This window comes from Loxodonta africana, chromosome 11, assembly GCF_030014295.1.
Source record: "Loxodonta africana isolate mLoxAfr1 chromosome 11, mLoxAfr1.hap2, whole genome shotgun sequence".
NCBI classification, from domain to species: Eukaryota; Metazoa; Chordata; class Mammalia; order Proboscidea; family Elephantidae; genus Loxodonta; species Loxodonta africana.
In genome coordinates this window covers 3,473,033-3,488,773 of record NC_087352.1, presented here as the reverse complement: position 1 = coordinate 3,488,773, position 15,741 = coordinate 3,473,033, and the positions used below count along the sequence as shown (strand labels likewise).

The 15,741-nt window shown below is 47.1% G+C and overlaps 1 protein-coding gene across 1 annotated transcript in view; it reads right to left on the bottom strand.

The window, feature by feature from the left end:
• RYR1 (ryanodine receptor 1) overlaps positions 1 to 15,741 on the bottom strand; it is a 134,551-nt gene that overhangs the window by 24,550 nt on the left and 94,260 nt on the right. The window contains exons 83-87 of the mRNA XM_064293608.1: positions 12,019 to 12,107; positions 11,769 to 11,897; positions 11,582 to 11,686; positions 8,464 to 8,545; positions 5,640 to 5,827 (exon numbers count right to left, since the gene is read on the bottom strand). Of these exons, the coding sequence (XP_064149678.1) occupies positions 5,640 to 5,827; positions 8,464 to 8,545; positions 11,582 to 11,686; positions 11,769 to 11,897; positions 12,019 to 12,107 (593 nt within the window). The remainder of the gene's footprint in view (positions 1 to 5,639; positions 5,828 to 8,463; positions 8,546 to 11,581; positions 11,687 to 11,768; positions 11,898 to 12,018; positions 12,108 to 15,741) is intronic.

Below are 15,741 nucleotides of genomic sequence, written 5' to 3'. Positions count from 1 at the left end.
AACAAAGAGAAATTTATTCTCTCACAGTCTAGTAGGCTAGAAGTCCAAATTCAGGACGTCAGCTCCAGGGGAAGGCTTTCTCTCTCTGTCAGCTCTGATGGGAGGTCCTTGTCATCAATCTTCCCCAGTGTAGGAGCTTCTCAGTGCAGGGACCCCAAGTCCAAAGGACGTGCTCTGCTCCTGGCACTACTTTCTTGATGGTACAAGGTTCCCATGCTCACTTCTCTCTTTTATATCTCAAAAGAGATTGGCTTAAAACACAACCTAATCTTGTAGATTGAGTCCTGCCTCATTAACATTGCTGTCTCTAATCCTGCCTCATTAAGGTCACAGAGGTAGGATCCATAACACATAGGAAAATTCCATCAGAAGACAAAATGGTGGACAATCACACAATAGTAGGAACCATGGCCCAGCCAAGTTGACACATACTTTTGGGGGACCCAATTCAACCCAAGACACATGTGATGCTTTGTAAAATGCATTTTGAAATGGGAATATTGCCATTTTGCAATCTTGAATGAACTAATGCATCTGGGCATTGAACATCAATGGCTGTTGGTGTCGCAAAAGGAGAGATGACAGGCCAGGATGTCTCTCCTGAGGCGTGAATGCAGCACCACAGAGGAAGTTTCTGGTGGAAACAAACCCCAGATTTGAATCTGATCTAGCCTCTCAGCCTAAGTCTCAGTTTACAGTAAACTCGGGGGACAGAGGAATGAGTTAAATGACACCACAAGGATGCATCAGCCAGGTCCAGACTGTGGGAGACTCTGTAACCTGGAGAGCCCTATCCAGGATGCTAGCCGTGAGCCACATGTGGCTACTGAGCCCTTGAAACGTGGCTGTTGCAAATTGAGATATGCTGGAAGTGTAAAACACACATGGGATTTAAAAAAAAAACACACACACAAATTAAAAAAAAGAATGTAAAGAGTCTAATTAATATTTTTTATATTGATTACATGTTGAAATAATATTTTGGATGTACTAACCAATACCAGTTGCCTTCGAGTCCATTCCGACTCACGTGCCGACCCACAGAGTGAGAGAGCTGAGCGCCTGCGGGTCAGGGCTTACTGGTGGAGTGGGATGCCTCTGGCCACCTATTGGTGGAGCTACAGAGCTCTGTAACACTTGCCTGAGCAGGGCAGAGACAGAGCTGGGGGCCGAAGGCCAGAGAGAGGCCTGCGTTCAGGAATGGCTAAGAAGAAGCTGTCCTGATCGAAGGACCATATCCTGAGTCGTTCCTGCTCCTGAATTGTAACCTGTTATTTCCCTAATGGAGCCCTGGTGGCGTAGTGGTTAAGCATTTGGCTCTTAACCAAAAGGTCGGCAGTTCAAATCCAGCAGCTGCCCCTTGGAAACCCTATGGGGCAGTTCTACTCTGTCCTACCGGATCGCTTTGAGTTGGAATCAACTTGACGGCAGTGGGTTTCGTTTACTTCCTTCATAAACCCCATAATTGTGAGTAATCTGTGAGTTCTGTGTGGCCATTTTAACAAATTACCGAACCCAGTAGAGAAGTAGAGTGTGCCATGGGAGGGACTGCTGGTGTCACAGTTGGTAGAGAGGTTGGACGTTAGAGGTATATTTGACCTCCACCTGATAGGAATCGCCATCCTTGGGCTGATGATGATCTTGATTCTTTCTCCTCCCCTTTGTGAGGACAGATGAGGAGGTCTGTGATGTCCCCACCGCACCATCTTTACAATCCCTATTTGGTGGTGGCGCAGTGGTTAAGTGATACAGCTGCTAACCAAAAGGTCAGCAGTTCAAATCCACCAGCCTCTCCTTGGAAACCCTACGGGGCAGTTCTACTCTGTCCTATAGGGTCGCTATGGGTCGGAATCAACTTGATGGCAAGGGGTTTGGTTTTGGTTTATACTAACAATCATTTCAGGCAAGAATCATCAATGGATGCCAAACCTAGAGGGTGAGCAGGATATTTACATAGTCTCAAAGCATGTTCTCGCAAGATATTTATTGATTAGAAAGGGAACAAAAGTAACTTAAAGTGGAGTCCCTGGTCAAAAAACAATACAAAAAACCAAATCCATTGCCATCTAGTTGATTCTGACTCATAGCAATCCCATGCATTACAGAGGAGAACTGCTCCATAGGATTTTCTTGGCTTTAATCTTTACAGAAGCAGATCACCAGGCCCTTCTTACCAAGCACTTCTGGGTGGGTTTGATCTGCCAACCTTTAGGTTAGAAGTTGAGAACAAATGGCTTACACCACCCAGGGATGTTGGAGAGCCTGGTAGACCCCACCTTAACCAAGTGATCACAGTTACATCAACAGTAATGAAGAACCAGCATCACATGCCTCCTGATACGACATACTGAGAAGGACACATCACTTCTAAGATATTCCTCCCAAGGACGCATAATCATAATCATCATCAAGTCTAATCACGATGAAAACTCAGATAAACCCACACTGAGGGACATTCTGCAAAACAATTGGCCTGTACTCTAAAAAAAACAGGCAAGGTCATGAAAGTCTAAGAAAGATCAACCAGCTAGTCTGGATTGAGGGGAACTAAAGATACAGAAGGAGCCCTGGTAATAATCAAATTATGGTATATTCACACAATGGAATACTATGCAATAATAAAGAACAACGATGAGTCTGTGAAACATCTCATAACATGGATGAATCTGGAAGGCATTATGCTGAGTGAAATTAGTCATAAAACGACAAACATTATATGAGACCACTATTATAAGAACTTAAGAAAATGTTTAAACAGAGAAGAAAACATTCTTTGGTGGTTACGAGGATGCAGAAGGAGGGAGAGGGGAATTTCCTAACTAGACAGTAGACAAGAATTAATTTAGGTGAAGGGAAGGACAACACACAATACAGGGGAAGTCAGCACAACTGGACTAAACCAGAAGCTATGAAGTTTCCTGAACACAACCAAACACTTCAAAGGACAGAGTAGCAGGGGTGGGGGTCTGGGGACCATGGTTTCAGGGGACATCTAGGTCAACTGGCATGACAAAGTTTATGAAGAAAATGTTCTGCATCCCACTTTGGTGAGTGGTGTCTGGGGTCTTAAAAGCTAGCGAGCGGCTATCTAAGATGCATCAATTGGTCCCAACTCACCTGGAGCAAAGGAGAATGAAGAACACCAAAAGCACAAGGAAAATATTAGCTCAGGAGACAAAAGGGGCCACATAAACCAGAGACTCTATCAGCCTGAAATCAGGAGAACTAGATGGTGCCTGGCTACCACCAACGACTGCCCTGACAGGAAACACAACAGAGAACCCTTGAGGGAGCAAGAAAGCAGTGGGATAAAAAAAAAAAAAATGTAGACCTCAAATTCCAGTAAAAAGACCACACTTAATGGTCTGACTGAGACAGAAGGGACCCTAGAGAACCCCAGACTCTCAGCTCAAAACCAAAACCATTCCCGAAGCCAACTCTTCAGACAAAGATTAGACTGGACTATACGATGTAAAAGGATACTGGTGAGGAGTGTGCTTCTTAGCTCAAGTAGATGCATGAGAGTAATTGGGCAGCTCCTGCCTGGAGGCAAGGTGAGAAGGCAGAGGGGGACAGGAGCTAGTTGAAGGGACACGGGAAATACAGGGTGGAGAGCAGGAGTGTGCTGTCACACTGTAAGGAGAGCAGCCAGGGTAATATAACAATGTGTGTATAAGTTTTTGTATGAGAAACTGATTTGAATTGTAAACTTTTACTTAATCACAATAAAAATAAAAGAAATGGGGGGAAAAGTAAAAAAAAAAAAGAAGGAGCCCTGGTGGCACAGTGGTTAAAGCACTCAGCTGCTAACTGAAAGGTCAGCGGTTTGAACCCACCAGCCACTCTGTGGGAGGAAGACGTGGCAGTCTACTTCCCTAAAGATCTACAGACTTGAAAACCCTGTGGGGCAGTTCAGAATGGACTCCACGGCAGTGGGTTTTTTTTTTTTTTTTTTAAAGAGACAGAATATCTAAATGCAATCCCTGATCCTGGGTTGGATACTTGGCAGGACAAGGAATTTCTTCGACAAACAAATATTGAATAAGGTCTGTAGATTAGACAGCAGCATTGTATCCATATTAATTTCCTGATTTGCATAATTGTTCTGTAGTTATGTAAGAGAGTGAACATGATCTCAGGTGGCACACACTGAAGTATTTAGGGGTGAAGTGGGATCAGGAGATAGCAAATGTGGTTAAAAAGTTACTATTCGGGCAATGTGGGTGAAGGGTTCTATGTATTATTCTTGCAACTTCTCCAAAACCTTGAAATTTTTTCAAAGTAAAAAATGAGCTAAATGCTGATGGAGAAAATCTGGAAGTAATAATAGTAACAATAACAGCTAATATCTCGAGTGCGCACTGTCTTCCAAGCAGCGTCCAGGCACTGCCCATCCTCACAACAGCCCTGGGAGGTAGCTAATGTCATTATCCTGCCCCCATTTTACAGAGAAGAGCCCGAGGCTCAGAGAAATGAGTGACTTGCTCAGGATCCTGCAGGGAGAGAGGGCAGAGCGGGGATGCGAGGGGCTGGCAGAGGAGATGAGTGGGTTCCTGGATAAAACCGTTTCCCTTCTTCCCTCTTACAATCTCATTATTTAGCCCTGCAGTGTCCTGGCCGGTGACTGCCTCTCTCATTAGACTATAAGCCCCATGAAAATGTAAATGTTTATTGATTGAATAACTGATCCCTATTCATAACACTGGAGCCCTGGTGGTGCAGTGGTTAAAGTGCTTGGCTGCTAACCAAAAGGTCATTGGTTTGAACCCATCAGCCTCTCTCCCTGGGAGAAAGATGTGGCAGTCTGCTTCCGTAAAGATTAGTTTTGGAAACCCTATGGAGCAATTCTACTCTGTCCTATAGAGTCGCTATGAGTTGGAATCAACTAGATGGCAATGGATTTGGTTTTTGGAATCTTTACGGGAACAGATCGCCAGGTCAGAGCAGCCGAGCGCTTAACCACTGCACGACCAGGGCTCCTTCCAGATCCAGACTAGGAGGGACCTTTTAAAAACACAGATGTGCGGTCTCCACCCCAGACCAACAGAATCAGAATCTCTGAAGTTTTTTAGATATCCGTATCTTTTTTGCCTCGTCCCAGGTAATTCTGAAGTACAGCCCCTGTTGAGAACCACTGCTAGACCATATCCCTTACATTTTCCATAAGTCCTTGGGGCACCATGAAGGAGAAAAACATTGATGGATTACAATCCCATAAGGAGCCCTGGCGGCCAGTGGTTAACCGCTCAGCTGCTAACCGAAAGGTCTGCGGTTCAAACCCACCAGGTGCTCCCCGGGAGAAAGATATAGCAGTCTGCTCCCTTAAAGATTACAGCTTTGGAAACCCTACGGGGTCGCTATGAGTTGGAATCGACTGGATGGCAGCGGGTTTTTTGGTTTTGGGGTATTCATAAAGACAAATTACAACTATTAATAATGGGAATAGTAAGTAATTACAGTTCCCATTTGTGCTCATGCATTTAATCCTCAAAACAGCTCCAAGCACTGCTTTATCCCATTTTACAGACAAGGAAACTGAGGCTCAGGGAGATGTCACCTGCCAAAGCAGGCATCCGGGAGGGGCAAGGCTGGCACACGTGACATTGCCCCGGGGTCCCGGCCCCTCCCCCAGTGCCCACCTTCTGGAAGTCCTTCTTGGAGATTAGACCGCGGGGATCGGTGACGTAGTCCTGGAAGGCCTCAGAGCCCACGATGTCCTTGAGTTTCAGGAACATGTCAAAGAACTTGAGGATCATTTCCACGTTGGATGAAGATTCTACAAGCATGTCCACCATCTGCCGGGCAATCATGCCATTCACCACGTTCCCTGTGGGCAGCCCCTGGTCAGTGTGGCCCCGTGGTGCCTCCTTTCTGGGGCCCACCAGGCTTGCCTCCCTCCCCGGCTCAGAAGCCATAGGTGGCTCCCCAGGATCCAGCATGCTGGTGGAAGCCTCCCTGACCAGCTCCCCAGCCTCCCCTCAAAAGGCCTGGGTCACTTCCCATTTTTCGCCAGCATCATTGTGGACCTGGCTGATCCCACCTCTGCCCACCTCTCCCACTAACTGGGGGAAATTATCAATAAGAACAATGACTAAACTAACACAGGTGCCAGGTGCCACGCCAAGTGCTGCCCTGGCGTGATCTCACGACAACCTTGTAAGGGAAGTGTGTCACTAACCCCTTTTACAGATGAGGAAACCGAGACTTGGTGAAAGTTACAAACTCAAGATCATATAGTCAGTAATGGTGTGGAAGGACATGAGGTCAGGGCCTTCACTAGTCCACAGAGGCCAGGCAGGTACGTGGACGAGAGAAGCAGGCCAAAGTTTCAACAGCAGGGAGGGGTGGAGACTGCAGCAAGTGGGCTACTACATTTCCCTCTAAAAGGAGCAGCTGACGCTTGGCCCCTGCTTATATTTGTAACTTTGAATTTTAATATAATTCCAAATTTATGTAAAAGTTGCAGGAATAGTGCAAGGAATTTTCATATATCCCTAATTCACCTAGTGTTTACTTTTTGCCCCATCTACTTTATAATTCTCTCTAGGCATCTCTCCTTATGTATGTATATATATATTTTTTTCTCCCTCCGAACCATTTGAGACCAAGTGCAGACATGAAGCCCCTTTCAATGTGTATTTCCTAAAAGGTATGGACATCCTCCTGTATGACCACGGTACAGTTATTAAAATCAGGAGATTTAACATCGATACAATACACCTATCTAATCTAGTCCAGCTGATTTTTGCCATGTGGGAACGTGGGCCCAGGGTCACCAAATCTCCCAAATTTGCAAGAAAAGCTGGACATCTGGATGTTTAAAGGGAACCTTCTAATTTTTAAAAGCTAATGACTAGTTTTTTTAAAAAAATTAAAATATCATATGAAGATCATTTGTTTCAGCATTATGATAGAAATAATAGTAATAAAGAATGCCCATCAACAGGGGGCTGGTTAAATGAATTACTCTATGCAAACACAGTGGAGTACTATGCAGCCATGTAAAAGGATGAGGGCACTCTCTGTGAACCTCCGTATACAGGCACCTCTGTAGGAAAAAAGTCTTTGATTCATTAGCAAGAATAGTAACAACAAAACCCAGAGTGTAGAAAAACACGTATTATATTTTACCCTTTTTTTAGTAGGAAACTTACAAAAAACATGTATGTATGTATATATTTGCCTATAGACTCCCTGGGAGGATACACAAGAATCTGGTAAGCACTAGTCCCCTCCAGGGTGAGGGAACTGATGTCTGGAGGATGGGAAGAGGGAAGGAGATTGCTCTCTTTTGAATTTTGAACCATGCTAAAATCTTATCTATTTAAAAGAAATAAAATCTAATGTAAAACAAGTTTAGGGTGATGGGTTGTCTCTAAAGATACAGTCTAACCATTCCTCCCCTCTCTGTACGCACATGCCAGCTCTCCTGTCAAGAGGGATCATTTATTTCCCCTTCTCTTGAAACTGATGGAGCCCTGGTGTCATAGTGGTTAAGATCTTGACTGCTAACCAAAATGTTGGCAGTTGAAATCCACCAGCTGCTCTTTGGCAACCCCATGGGGCAGTTCTACTCTGTCCTATGGGGTTGGTATGATTCGGAATCAACTCAAAGGCAATGGGTTTTTTTTCTTGAACCTGAGCTATAGATTGTGGTGGTAGCAACAATGGATCAGCCCTAGCACAAGCCCTTAAGAGGCCTAGTATCTCCTGCATCTGCTCTCTTGGAGACCTGAACCTCTATGTAAGGACGTCCAGGCTATCCTGCCAGAGAGGTCATTAGGAGAGCTGAGGCACCCCAACCAACAGCCAGCACCGTAACCTCAGACATGTGAGTCCATCTTGGACCTTCCAGCCCAGCTAAGCCCAGATGAATGCTGCCACATGACCAGGAGAACTGCCCAATGGATGCACAGAATCACAAGAAATAATAAACTATGGTTGTTTAAGTCACTACGTTTCAGGAGGTTTGTTACACAGCGAAAGCAAACTAACACATTTAACAAATAAATAAATATTAACCCAACCCAAACCCATTGCCGTCAAGTTGATTCCAACTCATAGCCACCCTATAGGACAGAGTAGAACTGCCCCATAGGGTTTCCAAGGAGCGGCTGGTAGATTCGAACTGCCAATCCTTTGGTTGGCAGCCAAACGCTTAACTGCTGCTCCACCAGGGCTCCAAATAAATATTAAGTGAAGCAATAAATAAGAGTATCCAGGCTATCCACCTTATCGGGATTTCTCTGTGGATTCAACAAATTACTATGTGTACATCCAGGGCCTGGCACATACTGCTCAGTAAGTGTTTGCTGAGCTTATTACAACTCCTTCATCAACCCATTGACCCTGAATGATATCAGATGGGGTGGTTGAGAGTTAAGGTCTCCTGGGTCTCAAAGAGTTTCTCTGGGCTTGTCTGCACCTTGGTCCCCACCCCCGCCCCACCTACTGGGTGTTTACCTTCTAGTAGCGACAGCAACATCACGACCATGTCCTTCTGTAGATCCAGCAGCTCCTTCAACAGCTCGATCTGGCTTGAGTCCTGGAGACCCCACACCCCACTATGTGAGGGCTGGTCTCTGCGGAGCAGCCTCCCCCACCCCAGCTGCTCCTGCCCCTCCTTATCCACCCATCAGGGCCTGAGACCCCCCCTGTCTCTCCCCTCTTACCTCCGAGGGGACCCGAGTCCAGACATGTTCCTCGGAAGCAGGGGAGGGGGCAGAGAGACAAGATTGGGGGGTGGGGTTGGCACTCTGGGGGAAGCAGGCCTAATGGGTGATGTGTGGTGGCAAGGGGTTGGCAAACGAGAAGGACTGGAAGGAACACAGGGCTTGTGGAGAAGACACTTGGGGCCGAAAGAGATGGAGACAGACAGAGACAAATCTGGGAATGCGTGACAGCCCAGCACTGCCTTTGGCCCAGGGTAGGTGTTTGACATATGTTTGTTGAATGAATGTGTGATGGAAAAAGTGGAACTCTGGGTTCAGGAGGATGATTGGAAGTGTCATGTGCTTTTTGGTAAGGCCGTTGGGGACAATGTGGGGGCATTGCCTCGCCTGCCACAGGGGCTCATGTAGGGTCCTCAGGGGCTTGAAAGTTCTGGCTCATGGTATCCTATTTGTATTAGGTTGAACCACATAAAATTGCTGACATTCAGTCATTTCTGACTCACAAAATGGTAATGTCCTATGGTCCCATCTAACAAAATGAGGGGTGGGGGTAATATCAGATGGATGGGATACAAGGTTCCTTTTCACTGCAACCCTGGATCTGGGAGCTCCTTGTTCTAATCCTAACACACTTGCACGGTTCCAAAGCTCTGCAGTCTAAGACTCCAACATTCCAGCGTCTCAAGATCCTAAGATGGGGGGCTGCCTGTGGTTTGTGCCTGCTCATGATCCACTCCCCACTTCTCTTCACAAGCCCTCGGTTTTCAAACGGGGCAACCCAATGCCACTTTTAGAGAATATAAGTCTCATCCCAGCTTCCTGGCTCTGGGGATGGGTATGACCAAGTCTGGACAACCAGATCTTCCTCTCCCTGGCCACAGGGATTGGTTCAGGGATGGGAGTGTGACCCACTCAATCCAATCAGAGAGAGCTACAGGACTTAGGCTGAAGTTCCCAGGAAAGAGAGAGGTTCTCTTTCCTCTGGAGCTGCTAAGGCAGCGGGAGAAAGTCTAGGGGGCAGCTGAGGGGGTGGGAACCATCTTCCCAGCACTAGGGACAGCTGCATGAGAAGAAGCCAAGGTACACACAGACCAGAGATGGAGAGAGGCATTTCCCCCGATGTCCCATCTGTGGTGTGAACTGATAAATTCCTCCCCCTCCCCCACCCTTTAAAGCTTCCGCTTTGATTGGGTTTCTGGCCCTTGCAACCCATGCCTAGGCTGTGGCCGGTAGATGAACACCACGGGATCTGGAAGTCTACACCACAATACCAACATTTTCTAGAATTTTAAGATTTCACAAACGGCACAACCTCGACTGCACTGATGCTGAGGAACTACATTCTAAGTTCTACCCCTTCCAAAAAGTTAGAAGACACCCGACAGGGCTTCTGCCAGCCCCTGTGATACCCATTGCCATGGAGTTGGTTCCAACTCATAGCAACCCTATAGACCAGAGTAGAGCTGCCTCTTAGGGTTCCCAAGGAGTGGCTGGTGGATTCGAACTGCTGACCTCCTGGTTAGCAGTCCTGCTCTTAACCACTACCTTTGGGTAAGCTAGAAAAAAAGCTTCCTCTTCCTCAAAAAACTTTCCATTGGGAAATTATAATACACAGAATACTTTACTGCCATCTGCTGGAAAACTAATATTTATGATGTCTAATAGGGAATTCACTGAGGGCAGTGGGTTGGTGGGTTTAGGATGTGGATGGAAACCCTGGTGGCTTAGTGATTAAGTGCTACAGCTGCTAACCAAAGGGTCGGCAGTTCGAATCCACCAGGCACTCCTTGGAAACTCTATGGGGCAGTTCTACTCTGTCCTATAGGGTCGCTATGAGTCGGAATCGACTCGATGGCACTGGGTTTGATTTGGTTTTGGTTTTAGGATGTGGATGGAGCCCTAGTGGTGCGGTGTTTTAGAGCTCAGGCTGCTAACCAAAAAGTCGGCAGCTGGAGTCCACCAGCTGCTCCATGGAAATCCCATGGGGCAGTTCTACTGTATCCCGTAGGGTCACTATAAGTCAGACTCGACTCAACGGCAACAGGTTTGCTTTTTGGTTTTAGGATGTGGATAAGGAGCCCCGATGGTGCAACAGTTAAGACTGCTTACGAAAAAAAGGTTGGCAGTAGGAGCCCACCCAGCGCCCTCGCGGGAGAAAGACCTGGCAAAACACTATGCGGCATTTCTACTCTGTCGCATGGGGCTGCTATGAGTCAAAAATCGACTCCATGGCCCCTAACAACAACAAAGGATGTGGTGTCCCCTCAGATGTGGTGCCCTTGTACAGTGCACAACCTGCCCAACTGTATACGGTGGCTTTGAACACATCTACCAATTTGGGGAGACAGACGCAGAGCAAACGGATAAAGTGTGTGTGAGACATGGACAAGACGGCATGGGGGTGGGGGCAGAGTAGAGGGGGGCTCAGAGATTCTAGGGACCGGGGCTGATGCTCCCCAGGGGCCTTACATCATAAAAAAATGGATGCCTATAATGGGTGTCATCTGCCGCAGGCAGGACAAAGAAGCAAAGCACTCCTTCGGCCCTAGGACCTGATCTGTAAGCCTGTCCCATGCCACCTCCAGGGCTGTCTGAATCTGAGCTGACTCCACCAGAGAGAGAAGAACACCAGCCAATCATAGAGGAGACTGGGGCCATTGGGGGTGAGGCCCAACTATCAGACCAATGGAAGTGTGGCTGGGAAACCAGCTGATTGGTGGTGGCAGGGGAAAAGGCGGGGCCATGCCAGAGAGCCAATCCAGAGGGAAGATGGATTTGGCTACGGAGGGAGCCAATCTGGAACATGCCAGGAGCACGTGGGTGAGAAACTGACCAATGGGACAAGACTTGGAACCGGCCCAATTGGGGAATGCCCAGAAGCAGGTGGTAAAGAACAGAGGCCCCCGAACCTGAGCGAGCTTCATCATCATGTGGGCAAACACGTGCAGGAATCCCACCACGGCGTCCCAGAGGCGGCTGTGCGCCAGGCTCTGCTGGTTCCCTGTGCAGGGCCCCTGGGGGGCAGAGGGCTGAGTGAGCGCCAGGCAGGGCACAAGACGCGGGGCTGTCCCACCCGCTCCAGCGAGTGGTGCCTACCTGGATGTACTCCGTGAGGCTGTTGAACACCTGTTTAGCCACCGACATGGCCTTGGAAAAGTTCCTCTTGCCCTGCTCCTCAATGACATCCTTGCCTGAGTAGTACCAGTAGAAGTCGCTGATGGACTCCTGGGGAGTAGGTAGGATGTGAAGGGGTCCCAGGGCCAACCATGACCCTACAGCCCCCACCCACATGCACTCACAACCCCCACTCAGGTACATTCACACCTGGATGGCCCCACATCCACACCTGCAATCGCAAGAGATAGTCCACCGTGCAGATGATGATGTTAATAGTGGTCGTGTTCCCGGTCTGTGTCCGCAGGTAGTTTTGGAAATCTAGGGAGATGGAAAGTCATTCATTCACTGGGCACTTACCTTGAGCTAGGGGAGATGGGCAGTGAGTCATTCATTTATGCAATAAGTATTTATTGTGTGCCTACTGTATGACCAATCCCTGGAGTAGGACATCATGCTTGGTAAAGCAGAAGGTCAGCGAAAAAGAGAAGGCCCTCAAATGAGATGGACTGACACAGTGGCTGCAGCTATGAGCTCAAGCATAGCAACGACTGTAAGGATGGCTTGGGACCAGGCAGTGTTTCTTTCGGTTGTACACAGGGTCACTATGAGTGAGAACTGACTCAAGGGCACCTAACAACTGTATGCCAGAAGGCATATAATCATCTATTTATTTAATAACTATCGAGCTCATACTACAGGCCAGAGAAAGAGCCATTTATTCATTTATCTAATAAATACTTATTGAGGGCCTACTACGTGCCAGATGTGGTGGAGGGTCAGTCATTTATTCATTCATCCTGCTCTCCCCCAACAAATATTTATTGAGCACCTACTAGAAACCAGGGGGAAGTCAAGATGAGTCATTTATTTGTTGTTCATTTACCTGACAAATATTTATTGAGCACGTACTATGCGCTAGCAGGAGGTAGAGGTTGCTCACTTATTCTTAATCCAACAAATGTACTAAGCACTTAGTATGTTCCAGGCACTGTTCTAGGCCCTGGGGATTTAGCAGCAAAAGAAAGCAAAATTCTTGCCCTCATGAAGTTTATATTCTGGTGTAGTAATTTCTCAATCTTACACTGAGACTCAGTACACGTTTAACCTGAAATTATATCTACATATTTTTTTATACCTGAAACAGAAGCTGCACACACCCTTACCACATGGTATGCATTCTGGTATTTTCTGTCTTGTACTAGTCTAATTAATTCCAAAAGAATTCTGAGCACAACCCACTAAATTAGTGATTCTCAACCTTGCAACCTTGGCTGCACGTTAGAATCACCTGAGGGCTTTTAAAATCCCAGAGCTCAGGTCCTACCCCAGGCCGAACAAGCTAACCTCTGGGGGGGGGGGGGTGGTGAAATCTAGGCTTCAGATGTTTTAAAGCTCCCCAGGGCGGGGGGGAGGAGGCAGTGTGCAGTCAGGGTGAGAACCGCTGAGGTTAACTGATTTCACCGCCTGCTGGGGGGTCGCTTCCCACTGTTTGAAAAAGACTGTTCTGCGGCAGAAAGCTGGTAACAGCTGAAGCTGAGTGATGGGTCCTTGGGGTTTTACTAGGGCATTCCTATACTTTAGAGTATGATTGAGAAGTTCCAGAATACTAATAAAAATAGATAAATGCTGTTCATGGGTAGCAGGGGTATAATGGGAAAAACGATCAGGGTTGTGATGAAGGGATGCCAGGGGGCTGGAGGAGCCCAGAGGAGATGCCTGCTCCAGCCTGGGCGATCAAAGAAGGCTCTCTGGAGGAGGGGACCTCTGAGTTGAGGCCTGAATGATCACTAGGAGTTGGCTGCACCACTTCTCAACTGTGTGATCTCAGGCAAATTACTGAACCTCTCTGCATGGCACAGACTATGTAACACAAGGATCACAATAGACCCTACAGCCCCTGGAGCTGTTGTGAGGATTTAATGCTTTAGCGTGCACAGAGAATTTAGGGCAGCACCTGGTACATAAGTGCTTGACAAGCATGACCACAAGCCAAGCCCCGGAGGGTGTCCCAGGAGCAGCTGATGGATTTGAACTGCCGACCTTTATGGTTAGCAGTCAAGCTTTTAACTACTGCGCCACCAGCGCTCAATAAGCATTAGCTGTTCTTACAAGGCCTTAAGGCGAGTGTAGAGGTAAGAGCGGTACCTGCAGCAGCGGTTCTCAAAGTGGGTCCCCAGACCAGCAGCATCAGCATTTCCCGGGAGCTTGTTAGCAGTGCAAACTACTGGGCTCCACCCCAGAACTTGGAAAGCAGAAAGTCTGGGGTGGGGCCCAGCAATCTATATTCTAATAAGGCCGCCAGGTGATTCTGAGGCACACACACGTTTGAGGACCATCTCTTTTGACCGATTTGCCAAATGACCAAGGCATCAAATTATCAAGGAAACAAAAACAGGCTTCAGTTAAGTCTTTTTGGTGTTTATAGCATGTCTGGCTGCCCAGGATGGATTTCACAGGCTTTAAGGGGGTTTTGATTTGTTTGTTTTCCCCCAATTTTTCTTCCCATCCAACTTCCCCATAGCCACTTCCCAATTGCTGTATCAGGCTGGCTCACCGGAATGCCTGCTCTGCTGGGTTCACGTTATAGGTGAAGGGTATACTCAGAGACTAAAAATTTTGTAAGCAAATATCCAGGCTTTCCCACCAACCCAGTTTTCTACCTTCTTTATTTTTGTTGCTCTAAATTGGGCTGTATACCTAAATGCTTAGATAGCCAGCTCCCCACTCCAGCAAAGATTCTGCCCGTGAGAACATTGTCAGAGACGTGCAAATAAACGAGAGATAAACCTTTTGTCTGGTGAATGGCACTGAACACTCAAGAAGCCCAAGGCCTCTGAGATTGAAAAACTTTTCAAGTATTCATTTGATTAGGCCAGTGAGTAAATTCATGAATTTAGGCAGGGGACCAGATGGCAAATTTGTTGGAAGACAGAAACCCATTCACAAGAACACTCTCACTTTCAAGAAGTCATAGGCCCAGGAACTAAAACCATCATAAGCCCCAAAGTCTGATTCCATCTTAGTTAAAACCAAAAGAAGAAAACTCTATTCGCAAGGCACAAAGGTATTTTCATAAACCTGGAAGGAAAAACTGGCCATGGACACAAGAGCTTTTGAGACGACAAAGCCATGGATCCTGCTTTGTCCTTTTGTCGAAAAGAAAAGGGTGAAGATGAAAGCTATTTACAAGCCAGTTACCTTGGAGAGCTTCAGCTGAGTGGGGCAAAGGGTCTATGGGAGTTAGATGTGCAGTGACTTCAATTCTCGTCAGGAAGGTGAGTTTCTGGGCGGTGTGCGGTTTTATGATCACCTGCTAAGGGTTCTAACCACAACCTTGAGACTGCATGTTTGTTACAGGAAATGGCATTTGCTAGAATGTGTCTTGTACAGAATTTTGACTGTTCCTTTCACGTTTTAAACTGTGTTTGCCACAGGAGGTTATATTTTCTCACCAACAGTGTGTTTCATTAATTTGCTCTGTCACCCTCGAGCTCGCTGAATTGGCTGAACCAGAGCGACAGTTGTGGAAACGCTTGCTTAAGTGAGGAAAGCATCTGCGGGCCTTCTCCTGGCCACGCGCTTTACAAGCAGCGTAAATGAGTGATTCTAACAGACCCATTGAAAACACCATGTAACTTTTCCCTTCTACAGACCCAAAGTATGGAAACCCTCCACACATGATGGCAGCAGCAAAAGCAAACTAGTATTTTTACCGAATAAATAAATATTAACCTAACCCCAACCCATTGCTGTCAAGTTGATTCTGACTCACAGTGACCCTACAGGACAGAGGAGAACCGCCCCACAGGGTTTCCAAGGAGCAGCTGGTAGATGTGAAATGCCAACCTTTTGGTTAGCAGCCAAGCTCTTAACTGCTGCGCCATCAAGGCTCCAATGAATGAGGACAGGGGAGGTGAAAGTGAAACAAGGTGACTGGATCTGAGAAATTGGA